The 17,506-nt window shown below is 41.4% G+C and overlaps 1 protein-coding gene across 1 annotated transcript; it reads left to right on the top strand.

Moving 5' to 3' along the window:
- The first annotated feature begins 73 nt into the window (after positions 1 to 73).
- On the top strand, positions 74 to 15,549 carry ttc17 (tetratricopeptide repeat domain 17). The gene is made up of 25 exons (XM_022747786.1): positions 74 to 244; positions 790 to 879; positions 1,007 to 1,176; positions 1,316 to 1,427; positions 2,906 to 3,037; positions 3,381 to 3,490; positions 3,710 to 3,857; positions 4,603 to 4,742; positions 5,265 to 5,425; positions 5,686 to 5,798; positions 5,991 to 6,143; positions 6,475 to 6,590; positions 6,773 to 6,929; positions 7,111 to 7,182; positions 7,377 to 7,601; positions 8,520 to 8,739; positions 10,847 to 10,966; positions 11,293 to 11,588; positions 11,713 to 11,866; positions 11,958 to 12,078; positions 12,455 to 12,614; positions 13,027 to 13,110; positions 13,890 to 14,009; positions 14,141 to 14,284; positions 14,411 to 15,549. Exons 1-25 carry the CDS (start codon positions 74 to 76, stop codon positions 14,540 to 14,542), a joined length of 3,621 nt encoding a protein of 1,206 aa, XP_022603507.1. The 3' UTR covers positions 14,543 to 15,549.
- The last annotated feature ends 1,957 nt before the right edge of the window (positions 15,550 to 17,506 follow it).

Consider the following 17,506-nt stretch of genomic DNA (forward strand, 5'->3'; position numbering starts at 1 on the left):
TGAGCAGCGCCCCCTCCCGACCGGAGGCTGGTTTTTACCGTTGGTGCCACAGAGCAAAAGAAGGCAGAAAAAAATGGCGGACCTCAGGAAAATCTGTCCTGAGTCTTTGCCCTGTCGTGTCAGTTGTTCACGAAAAACATCGTTTCAAGGGAAGATTTTCATCCTTCTTTGCTTACTTATAGTGGACTCCGCAGGGGCTACGACTCATTGGGTTGTCACAGAGGATGGAAAAATTCAACAACAAGTATGTCAGTTAGCTAGCTCATTGCCTTGCTAACGCGTACGTTAGGTGGCTAGCTTGTGCGGCTAACTATATTTGTTAGCATGTGCCGTTTTGTTATATGGTTTTATTATTATTTTATTTGAGTAGTTTATCTGAACTCAGCAAGACTCGTTTAACGTCTTCGGTAATATCGCATACTACGAGAAAGGAGCATTAAAAAGTTGTTTTGTTTGGCTGAGTCAGTTAGCTCCAACCAGCTACATTTAAACTGGCGTTATCGTTAGGTGTTTGAGGTCAAGATGACCAAAATACTTCAGACCCATGTCAATGTCCGCGATTGAAATCGCATGTAATACGCCAGCGTTTACGTTAATGTTGTCTGGTGCCAACTTCATTTGGAGAGAAAGACTGTTGATGTTTATGTGACTGGCTGACAGGAGTTTGCACATCTGCAATTTAGGTTGGATATGCTGTTGTATCATTCGGTTAATCCGAAGGAATCTATTTCACACTCACATGAACATGTTCACAGTTTGTCTGTCCTTACATCACTACTTTTGTTTCAGGTTGACTCACCTTTGAATCTGAAGCATCCACATGACGTTGTAATTTTCATGAGGCAAGAGACTCGTGTTAACTACCTCAAGAAGCTGGAGGTGTGTATTTGTGTTTCACTTTGTCAGTGTCATGTGCAAGGACCAAAGTGGGATTTCTCTTCCTCTCTTTCATTTCTTTTTTTTACAAGTCCTCACTGATTGATTGTCCCTGGTTATTGTTGAGCAGAAGCAGCTGGTGGCTCAGAAAATTCACATTGAGGAGAATGAGGACAGAGACACAGGTCTAGAGCAGAGACACTACAAAGAGGATGCAGACTGCATCATGGCTAAGGTACCACTTGGGGACCTGGACCTGTATGATGGTACTTATATCTCATTGGAAGGCAAAGAGATCAGGTAAGCTCTCCTCAACAACTCCCAACATTCATGTTCTTATCTATACTGTGTTTTTGTTTATTGGATTGGGCACCGTTTAAGTCTTGAGTGATGAACGTTCCTTCCTAATGTGACCCCCCCCCACCTCTCCTCCCTGTAGTCCTGAAGACTATGTGGATTCTCGGTCAGCTCTGCCTCCAGACCTAGAAAAGCCTGACTGTGCAAAAGTGTTTGAACTACCTTATAGTATCCATGCTTTCCAACATCTCAGGGTGAGTAAGGTCAAACTTGTCAATACCTTGTTCAAAATTCTGTGTGTGTGTGTGTGTGTGTGTGTTCACTGCTCACAGATGGGTTAAATGCAGAGGTCAAATTCCTGTGTGTGTAAAAAAAGAAAACCTGTTTGTTAGAATTAATATGCCAACTTAAACCTCTGTTTAAGAGAGGGATGTACTGGAGATGTGCTGTAACAGTATTTGTAAGAGTACTGTCCTCTCTCAAATGTATGTTAACTTGAAAGTCACAATTTGCATCCATCAGATGTAAGCATCCTGTGGGGAATGTCTTTAACCTTTAGTTAGGCAGAGCTGACATGCATTTTTACAGCAACAGTGTTCACAGTTGAGCTGGAAAATTATTCAAGGGATGTAAGAGCAGATGCATAGTTATATCCATTGAAGTATGGATATAAGCTTTTGGATTTTTTTTTTTTTTTTTTTGCATTAATGTGCGCTAACAGCAACAGCAGTTTTATCTAGATCAGTTCTGGCACAGGATTACTGAAGCATCACCTAGTCACTAGAGAAAGTTAAGCATGGACCAGAGATCCTGTGTGAAGATGGATGTTCCACCCTTATTCCAATTAAGAATTGTGGAGGCCACTGTGCTCTTAGGAGCCTTAAATGCTAAAGTCTGAGACCAGAGTTTTGGACCACACTGTATCTGCATGCCAAAGGTTATTAAGTTTCTCAGTCTGGAAAGCCCAGCCAACCTTATCAAATGAAATGCTGTGGTGAGTGTTGTAATTATCTTCAGTATTGACCCTTAGAACTTAATGTGAAATCCAATCTAAAGGCTGATAGTGGAGGCATCTGCATGCCAATAAATTACTTCCCAGTAATCCAGAACTAAGGAGAAAACTAGCTGGTTTTGTTTCTGTACAAAAAGCAAAGTTTTGGTTGCAGGTTATCGTCAACATTGTTCGTATAATATGTAAAAATAAATTTCCCTTTGTGCCAGAGGTCGAGACATTTATATTCTGTGACCATTTTTAGAATAAAAAATGGCTCTGTGGAGATTTGCAAATCACTGTAATCTGTGTCTCCAATTCTCAAGAACAACATGATCTTTTCTAAAGGTTGCATTCAAGTCCAACAGCAATTTTGAGAGGCCCTTGGGTAAAGATTGAAGGGCAGTGGTATTTTTGTGGGCAAGTACCAATGAGTAAATATATTCTGCTACAGTGAGAGTGAAAAACCCAGATAACCAGATATTCTGCTGTGTGGTCACCAGCATGTCATATTTATTTGTATATAGTGTAAATATTTGTGTAAAGTTGTATATAGTTTAAATGTGTGCTTGGGGAGTTGGTATGCTGTTTATCTAGTTGTAAAATACTTGAGAATTTCAGTTAACCCTGCTGCTAGGTGAGGTAATCTGTGCACTGCTTATTATTTACACAGCAGAGTGTCTGTATTTGATCACACGCTAAAATTCCAAGTGACTGACTCTTCCCATTTGTCTGTTCCAGGGTGTGCAAGAGAGGGCAAACTTGACCTCCCCACTCCTTTCTAAGGAGGATCCCATTTTTAGTTCACTGTCTCATAAACTGGGCCGCAGTGTTGATGAGGTGGGCCATCGCATCCATCAAGGTTTACTGAGGGTAAGGTCTGCTTGTACAACTTTTGCTCACTAAACCACTTCCCCTTTGTAGCTATTGAACAAAAGTGTGGACTGTGTGTAGAAAAACCCCAGATATTAGATTCAGAAGAAATGGCAAATCGGGAAGTACATAATATCTGTTTAAGTGTGTGTGTGTACATCTGCCTTCCTTTCAGTCAGCATCAGAAAATCAGTGTGGTTTTGAAGATGTGTTAGTAATACCAAAAAAGTGAAACAATAATTACTATCACCACAAGTCCAGACATATTCAGGGTATCAGAGAAACAGTCAACACTTAGTCCTTCAAAGAAGTTTAGAAAAGTCTATGTGTGTCTGTTTTCCAGAATTCATCGTCCTGGGTGCTGTACAACATGGCGTCATTTTACTGGCGCATGAAGAACGAGCCTCAGAGGGCAGTGGACTGTGTGGTGCGTGCTCTGCATTTCTCTCCAAGGTACTGTCAGGCTGCTCAGAAACCCAATTCACTAGTATACTGTGCTACATTAAATGAGACTGCTCGCAAGTGTCCACATCCTCATGCTGTGTGTGTTTGTGGTGTGGTGTGTGTGTGTGTGTGTGTGTGTGTGTGTGTGTGTGTGTGTGTGTGTGTGTGTGTGTGTGTGTGTGTGTGTGTGTGTGTGTGTGTGTGTGTGTGTGTGTGTGGTACTTGTAGGCAGCACAAGGATGTAGCCTTGGTCAACATGGCAAACATCCTGCACCGTGCCCATTTCTCAGCAGATGCTGCTATTCTCGCCCACGCTGCCCTGGACCTTACCTCAGATCTCTTCACCAGCCACTACACCTTAGGCAACATTTATGCTGTAAGTCATTCAACTGCAGTAGAGGCTTGTGTATTTAAACCACAAACTTACCAACTGGTCAATCAAATTGATAACACCATACTATCACAGCTATTGTTTCGTGAATTCATCAGTGTACTTTGTACCAGTAAGACGTTACAGCTTACAGACTTTTGTGGTTTACTGTGGAAAAAGATTTGAAAGTTAAATTACCCAGTGAACTGAATTATTGATGCATGTATTGGTTGAACAATGTGCGTTGTGTGTGGAAATGGTTTCAGTTTCCCTTTGTTTGCTGCTCAGCTCACTTGTCCATACTGTTTTAGATGTTAATAAGAAATAAATAGCTAATTAGGACTTGGCCCACTAAATAACAGTAAGCTGGGTTTTCATTTCTTTTCTTTTTTTTCCTACTATTGAGACAGCAGCTCACAGGGGAGTGATGTGTACCTAGTGTGGTGGCAGATTTATTGATAATGAGTTTTGCTATCTCACCATCTGTAGCCGAGTTTCAGGGTTCCCAAAACACAAATGCGCCAGAATTCAGCTGTCAGAAATGTCTTTTCTTACTGGTCAGTTTATAAAGGCATATAAAAGCTTTACACCAGTGTGTGTAAAGCTCTGTTCATAAACTTCTGTTCATACTTTTAGTTGGTTTAGTTGTTTTATTTTTGTCGCAGTGTAATTTCTACATGAAACAAATCAGTGTTTGACCTCGGCCATATCCATACTCTGTACGTCTCCTCTTCTATCACTGTCTGACCAGATGCTTGGGGAATACAACCACTCAGTTCTGTGTTACGAGCAGGCACTGCAGGCCCAGCCAGGCTTTGAGCAGGCCCTGAGGAGGAAGCATGCTGTGCTCTGTCAGCAGAAGCTGGAGCAGCGTCTGGAAGCCCAGCACAGGTAGGCAAGCACACACACATAACTGAGAAAGACAAATTATAAACTATCATCTCACCAGTATTCAGTTTGATCCTGTCATTTCTCTTTATTTTCACTGTTTACAGTTTTAAAACTTCTAATATTTGTGTTTATGAACTATTCTTTACAAATAAACTTGTTAGCTCTTCAGCAGGTTCTAGTACCTGAGGTTGTCCTCCTCTGTTTGAACTGTGATTTAAGTAAAAATCTAAGATTTCAACTCTACTGTGGCTGGCAATTAAGATGTGAGAGTATTATTTAGTATGTGTTTTGGATTTTTAATGATTACAATAAAACCAAAATACTTTTCCCTTCAGAGATATTCTCCTTGCACTCACACCCCCCCACGGGGCAGTCTGAGTGTGTAAGTAAAAGAATAGTACCCAGAGCTGGCAGAGAGTCAGTGTTTTGTTCACGACTGCAGTGGATCTTTTTGTAGATACTGTGCTATGTTTCTCTGCCAACTGTCCCGTGTTTCCCGTCCTCATTCCCTGGTGTTTGTAGATCCCTGCAGCGGACACTGAATGAGCTGAAGGAGTACCAGAAGCAGCATGATCACTACCTTCGCCAGCAGGAGGCACTGGACAAACACAAGCTGCTGCAGGAAGAGCAGATCCTGCGCAACATTATCCATGAGACCCAGATGGCGAAGGAAGCCCAACTTGGTAGGATGCCATGCACAGCAACTTGTGCTGGTTGTGATTTAACATGTTCTGTAATAGACAAATAGCAGATGTTCATAATTATGAAAAATAAGTGAGCTCATCATGCATGCACTCTACAGCTCTGGAGTTAGTTTACTTTGTGAGTTCCTTCAAAAGATGTGTTGTCATATCACTCCAGTTTTCATGTAAACTGGTACACACACATCCTTTGATCCTGAAGCATAGCAGCACCTGACTGGTGTGTGTCATATGTGCTGCAGGGAACCATCAGATGTGTCTGCTGGGTCAGCAGCAGCGCAGCCTCTTCTGCCCCTTTGACCTGCCTGTGCGCTATCACCGGGGCGATCTGTTTGAACATGTCCACTATGTTCAAGTGAGTCTTTAAGATATGACAATGTAAGACGTTAATAAGAACATGTTGTGTGGTACAGATTTCAGTGGATGTTTCTATTTATCAATAGAAGCACATAAAAAGAAAAAAAAATATTTTTCACACATTACTGGGGAAAATCTTCAGCCAGTTTCTGTTTCTCAGTTCTTTCTGTTTCTCTCTCTTTGTTCTTAGTTCGGGGAGGAGGTGTCAGTGGCATCCAGCGTGGCGCTTGTGTCAGAGCGCAACTCCAACCAGACAGCAGCCAGCCCCCAGCTCCATCCCTCTGTGTCCGGAGACCAAGACCCTGCTGCGGCCCTCTGGGGCAGTCGTCAGGATTACACACAGGCAAGATAAGAAAACTGCATGCAAAAAACAAAACAAAAGGACAAATGAAACCTCTGCCGCTCTAATGCACACTCAACACAATTCAGACACCACATCGGACCTGTCAAATTAATGCTACAGTAGAGAAATTGCTGGATCATATTTGGTCTTGCATATGAATGTGATGAGAGTAGAAAACATTTTTGAAATATAAGCTCTGGGGCGTCGAAAACATTAGATCAGTTGAAATTGTGATTTAAAATTCACTTATAAATATGTTCTTGATAACGCTGATAATAGACCGTGGTATTGTCTTAAAGAACGAGTTGCTGAAAGTATGTTTTCCTTTTAGGATATACAGAGGATTTTGTGGCCTCAGAGGACTGACTGTGCCCATGAGTACCCAAGTGTTCCCCCCGCTCACCTGCTCCCAACCTACTACCTTCCACCTGAAACGCAGGCCCTCAGGTCAGTACACACTTTTGAATGGAGGTATTTTGTTGCTGCCTAGTAGCAGCGTAGCTATGTTCCTCAGAATGACGTTCAAAACTACACGCGCTCAAAGCAAAGGATTCCATGTTAAAGTGAGCTATACATCAGAACTTACCACATAAAAATAACTTGAAATATATGTAACTGTGTATATTCAGCCCAGTGGCAACTCTCCTCTATGGAAAGAGCAGTCCTCCTCAGACAGTAGCTCTGCCGGACTGTGGTCCCACCCCCCAACCATACCCACCCCTCCTGCCGGCCTCACTAGACTGGCCGCTGGAAGAAAAGGAGCTGCAAGATCCCTTTGCCTCCCAGGTATCTGTCTGCCTGTTTATTTATGTGTTAATGTGTGTGTGGTTTGAATAGGGAAGTGGTTGAGATAGAAACATACTATGTGTGGTATGTTTACGGAATTACTCTGCCTGTGTTTTGCATGTCCGTGTGTGTGAGTGTGTAGAAGAATGTCCAGTCATGAATATTACTTTGTGTGATTTAGATACTGCAGTTACGCAGTGGAGGATGGACGCTGGAGCAGATTGGCTCCCAAGTAGCTCAAGCTATGAAACAGGTAAGAGGGCTCTTCACTCTTATGATCATTGAGTGGGAATTTATTTATGTTTTATTGAAGCAATGCTCACGTTGTTGTGTTGATTAAAAAGTCTCAATCACGTCTCAGATTTGGGAAGTTGATCATGAATCACTCCTCATTCAACCCATCTTAAGTCACTCTCCGAGCTAACAGAAGTTTGTTCGTATATATAGGCCACTATACCCCGCTGGCAGGTCTACAATGAGGCAGCTCTCTTCTGGCGGGCCAAAGGCAATGGCAGCCGTGCCCTACAGTGCCTGCGCCAAGTGTTGAGCTCAGCTCCGCCTTCCCACCGCCACTTGCCCCTCACCAACGCTGCTAACCTGCTGCTACACCATGGCTTGACCACCCACGCACAAACACTGCTGGAGCAAGCATTGGCACTCAATGCATCAGAGGTAAAGGCACATTGGTAAATAACCTGCTGGGTTTTACCATCTCGGAGTTGGCACACATAAGCTGTGAAACGGTATCGATAAAACCCCAACAAGATCGTGGTAGTCGTCACGCTGCTCTTGCTGTATGTGTTTGTATAAACAGATTCATCAGGTTAGCCAAAAACACTTTTCCAATTCTACCATTAGACCACACGCCATTTTACCATAATAAAGGTGGATCTCTATTGTAAGGAGTAAAGAGGCTTTAATGTTGAAGAAACAGAATTTTTGGATCTTTCCTTTTTGTTTTATTTCACAGTACAAGGTTATTTAAGTATATGCAAGAACAAAATGTACTTCATCCAAACTCATTACCAACCATACTAGCTGGAACAAAAGATGCCCTGCCTGCCCTGCCCTGCCCAGCATGGGACAAAGTTGCAGACTAAGTATATTAGTGCACACACACTGAACTCTTTGTCAATTGGAGATGTCCAGCGATACGAGAACTCATCATCTCATGGCGATTCCCAGAACATGAATTCAGTGCTCTCCAGTGGACTGCAGATTGTTCACGGAAGATTAAAAATACGACTGTGTGGCCCAAAAATGTGCACAATCTGCAAGATGCTATCGAGTCAGCATGGGCTAAAATCAATAGGGAACGTTTCCAAAATCTTGTTAAATCAAGCCTTGCAAAAACAGGGATTTGTAGAGGTTAAAGGAGTGTACCTAATAAAGTGGCCATAATCCAGGAACCATAAAATCGCCATAAACTGTAAAAGTGTTCTTGCAGTTTTAGGAAAAAAAAAAAATGCATATACCTTGTTTCGTGCCTCTCTCTGTAGGATTTACACATATCTGCTAAAGCTGAGTGTCAGTTTTTATGTACGTTACCCATCAGCTAATGTTCCTTTTGTTTTGTTTTCCTCTCCTCAGCCACACACTCTGCTCAGCCTGGTGAGCGTGCAGTTGGCCCAGGGCAATGTGACAGGTGCTCTGGCCTTGTTCCGCCACATTCTGGTGATGGCCCTTTCCTCCTCCTCTTCCTTCTCATCCTTTGCTGGCTGTGAACAGTGTCGCACCAGCCTACCTCTGCTGCGCTGTCTGCAGTTCTACCCCTTCCTTTACAATCTCTCACACCGACAGCCCTGCTCACGTGAGTAACTCAAACAAATAGACTTTATTTTAATATATCTCTGCACTATAGTGGAATTTCCTAGGATTTACTGCTTTTAAAGGCATATTCCCTGAATATTTATTCCCGAGTTCAACTGAACTCTGAACTGCACTACAGATTCAGAACTTCAGCAATGATCTCGGAGAAAGTTTAGAGATTCGGAGGCACTGGGAAGTTGCGACAAGATAAAGAGGTGTATTTTTTTAAAGAGAGCTTTGCATGTTAAAAACAAGCTGTATTGTGTCTAACTATTGCAAAATTGTACTGTGTTAAAGCTGCAGGTGAACCAGAAGAATCTGTGGGTTTCTTAAAACTAAGCATTGTTGGTTAATCTTGCCCATATTTAACAAAAAAAGCAGGTAATGGTGCTTCTCACTGCTCTGTCTCTGAGCTGTGCACCAGACAGATGGACAGATCTGGTGGAACAAATCCCAGCCCAATATTTGCCCTTTATTACTAACGATTTACATACAATGCACTCTATGCTCTGAGTATTGACATCTTCCTGTTATGATTTCAGTATTGGTCATAATACATTGACACACACTATAGCCACTTACGCAGAATCTGACAATTTGTTCCTAAATTTATATTTTAGTGTAATCACATTTAGTGAAAGAATGTTTTTATTAAAAGCTGAGACTAAATCATTTCTCTGATTTTTAAAAGGTCATTTTGCAAAGCTGTTTCATCACAGCTTACAAATACTGTTTTCTGTGTTGCCCAACTCTGCCAGTTGGCTGTATTGAACTGAAAATTAGCCATGGACTCATGATGCAAACATACGCTGTGGGCTTCACTCAGAACACCCCCCCCCCCCATGTTGTCCCTTGAAGCTGCAAGATTGGCTGTGAAAAACAAGTAGTATGTTGTGCTTCTGATGTGAACAGAGACTGCACCTGCTTTTTTATTCATATCAGTGGGAGTGAAGAGAAAAGTGCTTTGAAGTGGAGAAATTTTGCCACTCAATAATTTAAGCAGCAGAAAATAGCTGATGCCAAATTTAGAAGGGTCTATATTTTATTCTCCAAAGCTAAATATTGCTCCCATGAAGCACGCTGAGTACATGAGGGCACACAAGCACTTATAAAACACACACCCACCTTAAGTTGGGGCAAAAGTTTAAATATACACCAAAAAAAATATACAAACATTTCTAATATTAAATTCTATGGTGGCTGCAGTTCCTCCTACATGTTTGATCCTTTTAGCAGTATTGCCACAGTCAAATAGTTGGAAATAATGTGGGCTGTCCATCTTCTCTTCATGGCTGTGGAAAAACAAAACACCATAGATAGAGTCACAATCTTGATAAGTCGCAGACAACTGGCATATATATATAGTGTATGTATATATGGCCAAAAAAATAAAAATTGACACCTAAAAAGGAGGGGCTTGCATTATGGGAAAGGCCATATAGAAGGGAATAATACACAAGAACTCCATAGCCCAGCATCATGATAATGGCAGTCAGTGTAGACCAGCTAATAAACAACCACAAAAACCTGCCAGTGCAACAAAGAGCCACACAGGGCTGCAACAGTAGGAGCATTCTTCCAGTGCTGCAGTGTTACGAGGTACAATCCATGGCAGAGCATGTTTCCATCATTTCTGTCTGAACGACCTCATTGTTTTATTATCTCAAAAACTTTTCTCAGCCCCTACAAGTATAAGAAAATTAAAAAAAACAAAACGTATCTGTTGGAAACTCCCTTCACCAGAGTGAATTGAAACTGAATGACGTCAGCAGTGTAGAGACAGAGAAGCTGAAAGGACTGATTTGTTTGTAAAGTAAATATCCAAACTGTCATAGTAACTTGTCTGTAATAACATGATTACATAATTCCCCACACAAGAGTGGGATGATTGTTCAAGTCTCAGAATATTCATTTTATTTCAAATTTACTGATGTATATTACCAAACATGTTTGGATATACAGAACAGTGTTTGGGAATACATTTAAGATCTGTGTTTGTCACAGGCTGTACATCTTTCTTTATTTTAATCAGTCTTTGTGAATTAATTCATGGTTCAATCATGGTAAGATTTGGAGTAACAATTGTCCCCTGACTTGTGTTGATCCAGAGGGAGCTGCCTGCATGGCTGAGGAGGAGCTGGGCATACAGCTGGAGGAGTGGGAGGGCAGCGAAGAGAAGCAGGACGCTCCAGCCATTTCTGCCATGGATGACTCCTTGCTCTTTGAGAGTAAGAATGTGACCGTAATAAAAAATCTTTCCATAGCACCGTTGCGAAGAGTGTTTGGGAACAGTGAAGTCGTTCAGAAATGCAGTTCAGTGCAGTTTCACATGTGGCACGAATTTACACCTTTATGAACATCAAAGATTTTACAGTAATGACAATAATTCCTACTTTATACAATTTGATGAGTTTCTTTAATGATTGTAAACATGATCACTATTTAATATATGGACACCATTGAAAATAACATTTTCTTTAATCGTCTGACAAAAAATCACTGAGAATTAGACCACACGAGTCTCATGTAAAAAAACTAATTATATCCCCCCCAGAGGTTATCTTGGACAGTAATGGGTCAGGTGAGGCAGCTGGACAGCACCGGGCTTCTCCCTCTGCCTCGGGAACAGCTAAGATGGCCACCCCATTTGGAGGTGGAGGAGTGGAAGGGGAGGAGGAGTGGCAGCTGAAGGAGGACCTGATGGGAGCTTTTGAGGGAGCGCTGGATGTTGGAGGCAAACGAGGCGACCTGCGAGGTATCCGGGTGCTAAAGAATGACCGTGTCATGGGTGCCCGTGCCGGCGGTGGGCCTTGCTTCGGAAACTGTGAGGATGATGAGGGAGCAGAGTGGGTAAGTGACTTTGATTAATAATCACCTGACTCCTGCCGATATGGGTGGGAGGTGATGTGACTGAAGTGTGTGTGTCTGAATACCTGTTGTTGTTGTTGTTGTTGTTGTTGTCGTCGTTCGTCAGATCACCTTCCAGGTGAAGCGGGTCAGGAAGGCGAAGGTGGATGGGACAGAGAGCGTTGCCAGCTCTGATGACGGCCAGAATGGGGAGTCACTGCCTGGAGCTCACTCCATCTTGGAGATCAGTGGGCCGACTATCCCATCACCTGGACCTTCAGGTACCACATGCACCTTCATTGTACCCAGAAAAAGCACCGAGGCACTGGGCTTCACCCAACTGACGGAGATGGTTTCTGTGTTCCTGGGCAGGTCGCTGGAGGGACTACACAAGTCTTGGCTGGCCAGGGCCAGAGGAGTGCCAGCGGACACGAAGGGTAGACCTCACCACTGTAGCTAGCACCTGGTTGGCTGTCTCTGCCAAAAACATTGAGTAAGACTCTCACTGTCCTGATCATATTCTCATTTTCATCTTGTTATATTACAACAAGTCAGTCCCAAAGAGGATTCATGTATCTTCTTATTTTGACCATGTGCACACCGTCAGTTGTGTGAGTGACGCCTCTAACTGTTTTGTTTGAAAAAGAACATCCAGAAAAGCTTTGAAGATACCTGAGAAATGTCTTGAGTGTTTTTTATGAAACACCTGTTGAGTGTTTAGAAATAGAAAACAGGAAAAGAAAGGAATAAACAAAACATCGCAGCCTCATTGACATTCTTGCATCACAAGCGTATCAACAAACAAAATTCAGTCAGTTTTTAGCCTGTTATGTTTAATTCTATATTTTCCCTTGGCTGTCTCTTTTCAGCATCACAGAGCACATAGATTTTGCCACTCCGCTCCAGGAGCCAGCTGCTGAGCCTTTATGCAACGCCAACCTAGCTGCGAGTATGCACACCCTCGACCACCTGGCAGGGGTGGCCAATCGTGCCGCCATCCACTACACCGGAGAGAGTCAACTGCGTGAGGTGGGCGTAGGCAGAAGCCGTACATTACAAGAATTATCATTCATCCTCCTCCCTTTCTGAAAACGTTGTTGTCCCTATCACAACAATACTAAACATAATAACAGTTGATTATCATTTAAAATTAATGTCAACATCCTGAACACATCTGACGTTTTCATCCAAAACAGTTTCAGTTCCGCAGGTGTACTTCTACAAACCATGTATTATATGAATGTGCAAAAGAGCATTGGACAGGTGTAGACAATTCATCAGGGTCAGTCCTAATGTATTGAAACTCTCAAGTGGAAAATCATTACATAACACAGAATAGAGAAAATGACATAATTGACAGTCAAGACTATTATTAAATGATCAGCGCAGCTCCACCTCGTAGTTAATAGCCCCATGTGTCTCTTCTCGTCCGCACCCTCAGGTCCTGCAGAACCTCGGCAAAGATAAGTTCTCCCCTCAGTCCTTTGAGCAGGTCGGCACACGCATCGCTAAAGTCCTGGAGAAGGTAAGGGCTCTCTGGTGGTCCCAGTTCTTGGCTGAGATTTTTTGTTTTTTTGGCGAGAGTCAAGATCAAAATTTTCTCCACTTGTGTACCCTGCTACAGTTAACTACTATTAGATTAGCAATGCTCATGTATGTGTGTGTGAAACAGTGAGATAAAACATTACATTGTGCACTATATGAAATATCTTCCGTTGCTGTTCAGGGTTTGTTGATGCAGCTGTTCCTCCAAAACTGAATCTCACAAACATGAGCTCTCCACTGTGAAAGGCCCTGTGCTCAAACGTATTCAGTTCTGTCGTCATGTCTGAGCTATATGAATTAACTCTCCATCGCTCTTCATTTTCTCCAAATAAAGGGATTTCAGGAAACAAAACGGTAAAATCCATTAAGGAGAGATTTTTCCCACCGAGGAAACGGGTGAAATGCTGAGAATTTAAGGACAGGAGTCCACATTCAAACTGTTGAATGTCTCCTCAGCTGTGTTTGATGCTGAAAGCTGCTCAGTGTCATGGCTGCTTACAGCATTAGCCAGCCCCACCCCGATCTTCCAGTTTGTTGTCCTAAATGCGACCTACAAAATATTTTTGATTTTCTGAAATGCAAAGATAGCACATACACGTTTTATGTGTGTAATGATAAAAACGGAAGGTGCCATTACTGTGAATAAATTATTAGTAGTATCGCCCAGCTGTTTTAACACTTACCTACAACACTAATCACAATCAATGCCTCAAAATTTAAATTGTACATGTTTTTCTCTTCCTAATCCTGAACCTGCAGAATCAGACATCATGGGTTTTATCCAGCATGGCTGCTCTGTACTGGAGGGTGAAAGGTCAAGGCAAGAGAGCCATTGACTGCCTACGACAGGCTCTCAACTACGCCCCCCATCCAATGAAGGCAAGTTAGACATCAGCCTTTCCCAACACCCAACCTACCCAGTACTTCTACTGAATAAAGGATTGTTTCAAACATGGGAAAAAAAAATAAAAATCTATCTACTTTCTTTTTCCTCCTGAATTGTGAACCAGGATGTGCCTCTTATCAGCTTGGCCAACATCTTCCAGAACGCCCGGCTATGGGAGGATGCCCTCACCGTCGCCCGTATGGCCGTAGAAATTGCCCCGCACTTTGTCGTCAACCACTTCACCCTCGCCAACGTCTATATAGCAATGGTAACGGCTGCAATCAAAATTTCTGTTGCTGTTTTGTTTCCTTGTAGAGGCGTGACCCACTGCTCAGTTCTGCTAGGAGGGCATGTGACCTCATGGTGGCTTGTTTGTTGTGTTTGGTGACGACAGGAGGAGTTTGAGAAAGCCATGCGCTGGTACGAGTCTACGCTGAAGCTGCAGCCGGAGTTCGCCCCCGCCAAAGATCGACTGAGAACCATCCAGTGTTACCTGCTCACCAAGAGGGAACGCCGTCAGCCCTGAGCCACTCTACCAGTTTGATCCCACTAGTACCCTGCGATCATGCACACGCCAGATAAAGAACACTAAGACACGCACACACACATACACACACACACACACACTCATCTGAAGACCACAGATAACTTGCACATAATAAAAGTGTAAGAAACTTGAATGTGGCTAAAGGTGAGGCATCAAGATTCATATCCAGAAATATACAGCTTTTTCTCTTTGAGATCTAACTTCCCAAAGAATTAGGAAACGTCACAGAGTACAACTGTAGATACTTTTGGCCCACAACTTATCTGTTAAATGCAGGACCTCTTGTTATCTAACAATCAAGAAGTTAAGACTGTCAAGCTCTGTTTTTTTGTTTTTTCTAGGTTTGCTTGTTTTGCAAAAATGGAAGGAGGATAAGGCTCTAACGTTCCAATTAATTCTTCTGCGATATGATCTCAATCTGTGCTAATTGGAAGAACACACCGTCTTTCATGAAGACCTTTTTAGCATTTTGGTTATGTGGAGGTGGCATCTTAAAATAAAGGAAATACAAGTATATTGTTCAGTTCTCAAAGAACAAACATACTACAGCCTGGAAGAGGTGCCATGTTTTAATTTAAGGTTTTAATTGGGAATTTATTTGAAAAAGGATTTTATACAGTATTCGCTTAAATCTTTTGCTGAGATGGTAAAGAATGTGCTTCTCAACTCAGAGGTTAAATGAGTCAATTTGAACAATATTATGCCCTCACTATTTCTGCCTCATAAAACGGATGGGAATTCTCTGTTTTTGCACTTTTTTCTATATCATTCCTATTTATATGGGACCTACAAACTTTGATTTTGCTCCAAGCTAATTTAAATACAAAAGAGAGAAAATTAAATATGCTATTACATTTGCTTCTTAACTTATGGAAATCATCAGGCAGAAAAAAGATTTGCCATTGACCATCTATTAAAAAAAAAAAAAGAAAAAAAAGTGGAATCTGTATTAAATGTACAGTATTAAAAGCAATGTGTGGATTTTATCCGTTCATTTCTCTGCATCACTTCTTTGTCTCTGTGGGAATTAAAAACAAAGTGTTTGGACTCCTTGAAGCTTAAATTAAACTGTAGACGTAACATTCACTGCTATCAGCCACATACAAATCCCTGATTGAAAACTATACGAAAACATAAACATGACTGCAATTTTTTTTTATTGAGATTTTAAAATCAACCTAACGGTGGCACTGTCCGACCTTTTTAAGGCGCACTTCTTTTATCAGCTCCTAAAATCACTTCCTCTCTGTATGAAAGTCCCAAAATGACACATTTCAGATCAAAAATAAAAAGCAGTCCATATAGGTTCTAATGTCGCACGTATGTCTTTAGTTCAGTAATGACTGATCCATAATTCAAACGTCCAAACTGTAGCTTAGTTATCTCACTCAGACATGTAAATGTCATCACAATAATAGTTGGAGAGTATTCAATTTGTATTTTAGGAAGAGTGTAAATAATGATTACCTGACATAGAGTTGTATTTTTAGTTATGATACTATGATTATTTTACATCCACAAGTCAGACCATTTCAAAGACTGTGTGTACAACCTTAACGTATGCATATATGACTTTAATTACAAAGCTCTATCATTGCTAACTGTGTAATTTAATGACGCCATTACGACTTAGCATCATGAAAGCTGCACAATATCCCGATGTAACATCTATGTTCTAGATTAAATGGCATCAGAATAAATTCATTTTAGAAGATTCAGAACATTTTATTTTACCATCAATATTTCTGCTATAATCAGTGTTTTTTCTTTTTTTAACACATGGATTAGACATCAAAGTGAAAATTCATAACTTTTCAAGTGAATACATTTTCTACTTTGAAACATTCGCCAACCATTAAACACTGTAGTAATGAATCAACTTTGGGGCCAGTTAATAACAGCCTTGGATGCTACACTGCACAAGAAGTGATGGATGTTTAGGTGATAGACACAGCATCAGTTTGTGTAAAATAACTATTAAATGACCGCAGTGGGTTGGAGCTTGTGGGCGCACATTACTAAAGCAATTCAGCAACTGTGATGCAAGGTTTATTGAAAACAAGATCCTCATGGATTAACACACCATGATCCAGAAAGGAGAATATAAAGCAATGTATAAACCTTTTTTCCTAGCCTTATCTAAACTATATTTGGGAAACCTGAAGAGTTTGACTTGATGACAGATGAGCACATGTGCTTTCTAGTAGCTCTGCTAAGCATCAGAGATTTGAATTAAACATTTACAGGCTCATAATATATTTCTTGTTGTCGAGTTCTTGTTTAATAACCTGTGGTGCAGTGACCAGGTTTTAAAACAGCAACAAATCAGTCATAAAGTGAAGCTGTCGAAGTCTCTGTGCTTTTTTTTTCCCATAACATAAAACACTTTATTTCAACCTGAAGCTTTTTATAATTAACCTCCTATTTTTGCCAACAGGTAACTGTATAAACACATGTATGTAAAGTCGCACTGCATTCTGTGTAGATTGTTTTTATAGCTTTTATGGCTGCTGCTGTTTATCTGTTGTCGTCTTCAGAAGAAAATTAATAACAATTAGGCACTTTTAGAGGCTTTGTAGTTTGGCAACCATAACCTTGAAACTGATAGTAACTCATTAGATTTTATAGCACTTAACAACATGCTTTGCTTCCAGTGCCAAAGCTATTTATTTGAATATGATGTTGCTGATGCCGCATGGAGCTGTATGTCAGATGGAACAGTATGTCCGTTAACACACACACACGCACAGAAAAGAAGTGCACCCACATAGTATCCGTGTGAAACAGCACTTTTTTTTTTTCCCCCTCACTTTAAATTGCAGAACCTAAAAATGGCACAAGCACAGTGCAGCCTGCTATTTTTAGACTCCTGTAAAGGAACAAGATGGTTGCAGAGGAGCTGAAGTGTATGCACAGACTCCTATAAATACAAGCACAACACAT

Source organism: Seriola dumerili, unplaced genomic scaffold (assembly GCF_002260705.1).
Source record: "Seriola dumerili isolate Sdu_G_001 unplaced genomic scaffold, Sdu_1.0 BDQW01000011.1, whole genome shotgun sequence".
Lineage (NCBI taxonomy): Eukaryota > Metazoa > Chordata > Actinopteri > Carangiformes > Carangidae > Seriola > Seriola dumerili.

Excerpts from the sequence above, each read along its gene's own strand:
- ttc17 (XM_022747786.1), top strand. The coding sequence starts at position 74 with ATGGCGGACCTCAGGAAAATCTGTCCTGAGTCTTTGCCCTGTCGTGTC. Across the intron at positions 880-1,006 it reads ACTACCTCAAGAAGCTGGAG|AAGCAGCTGGTGGCTCAGAA; the intron begins GTGTGTATTTGT and ends ATTGTTGAGCAG. Across the intron at positions 5,799-5,990 it reads AACATGTCCACTATGTTCAA|TTCGGGGAGGAGGTGTCAGT; the intron begins GTGAGTCTTTAA and ends CTTTGTTCTTAG.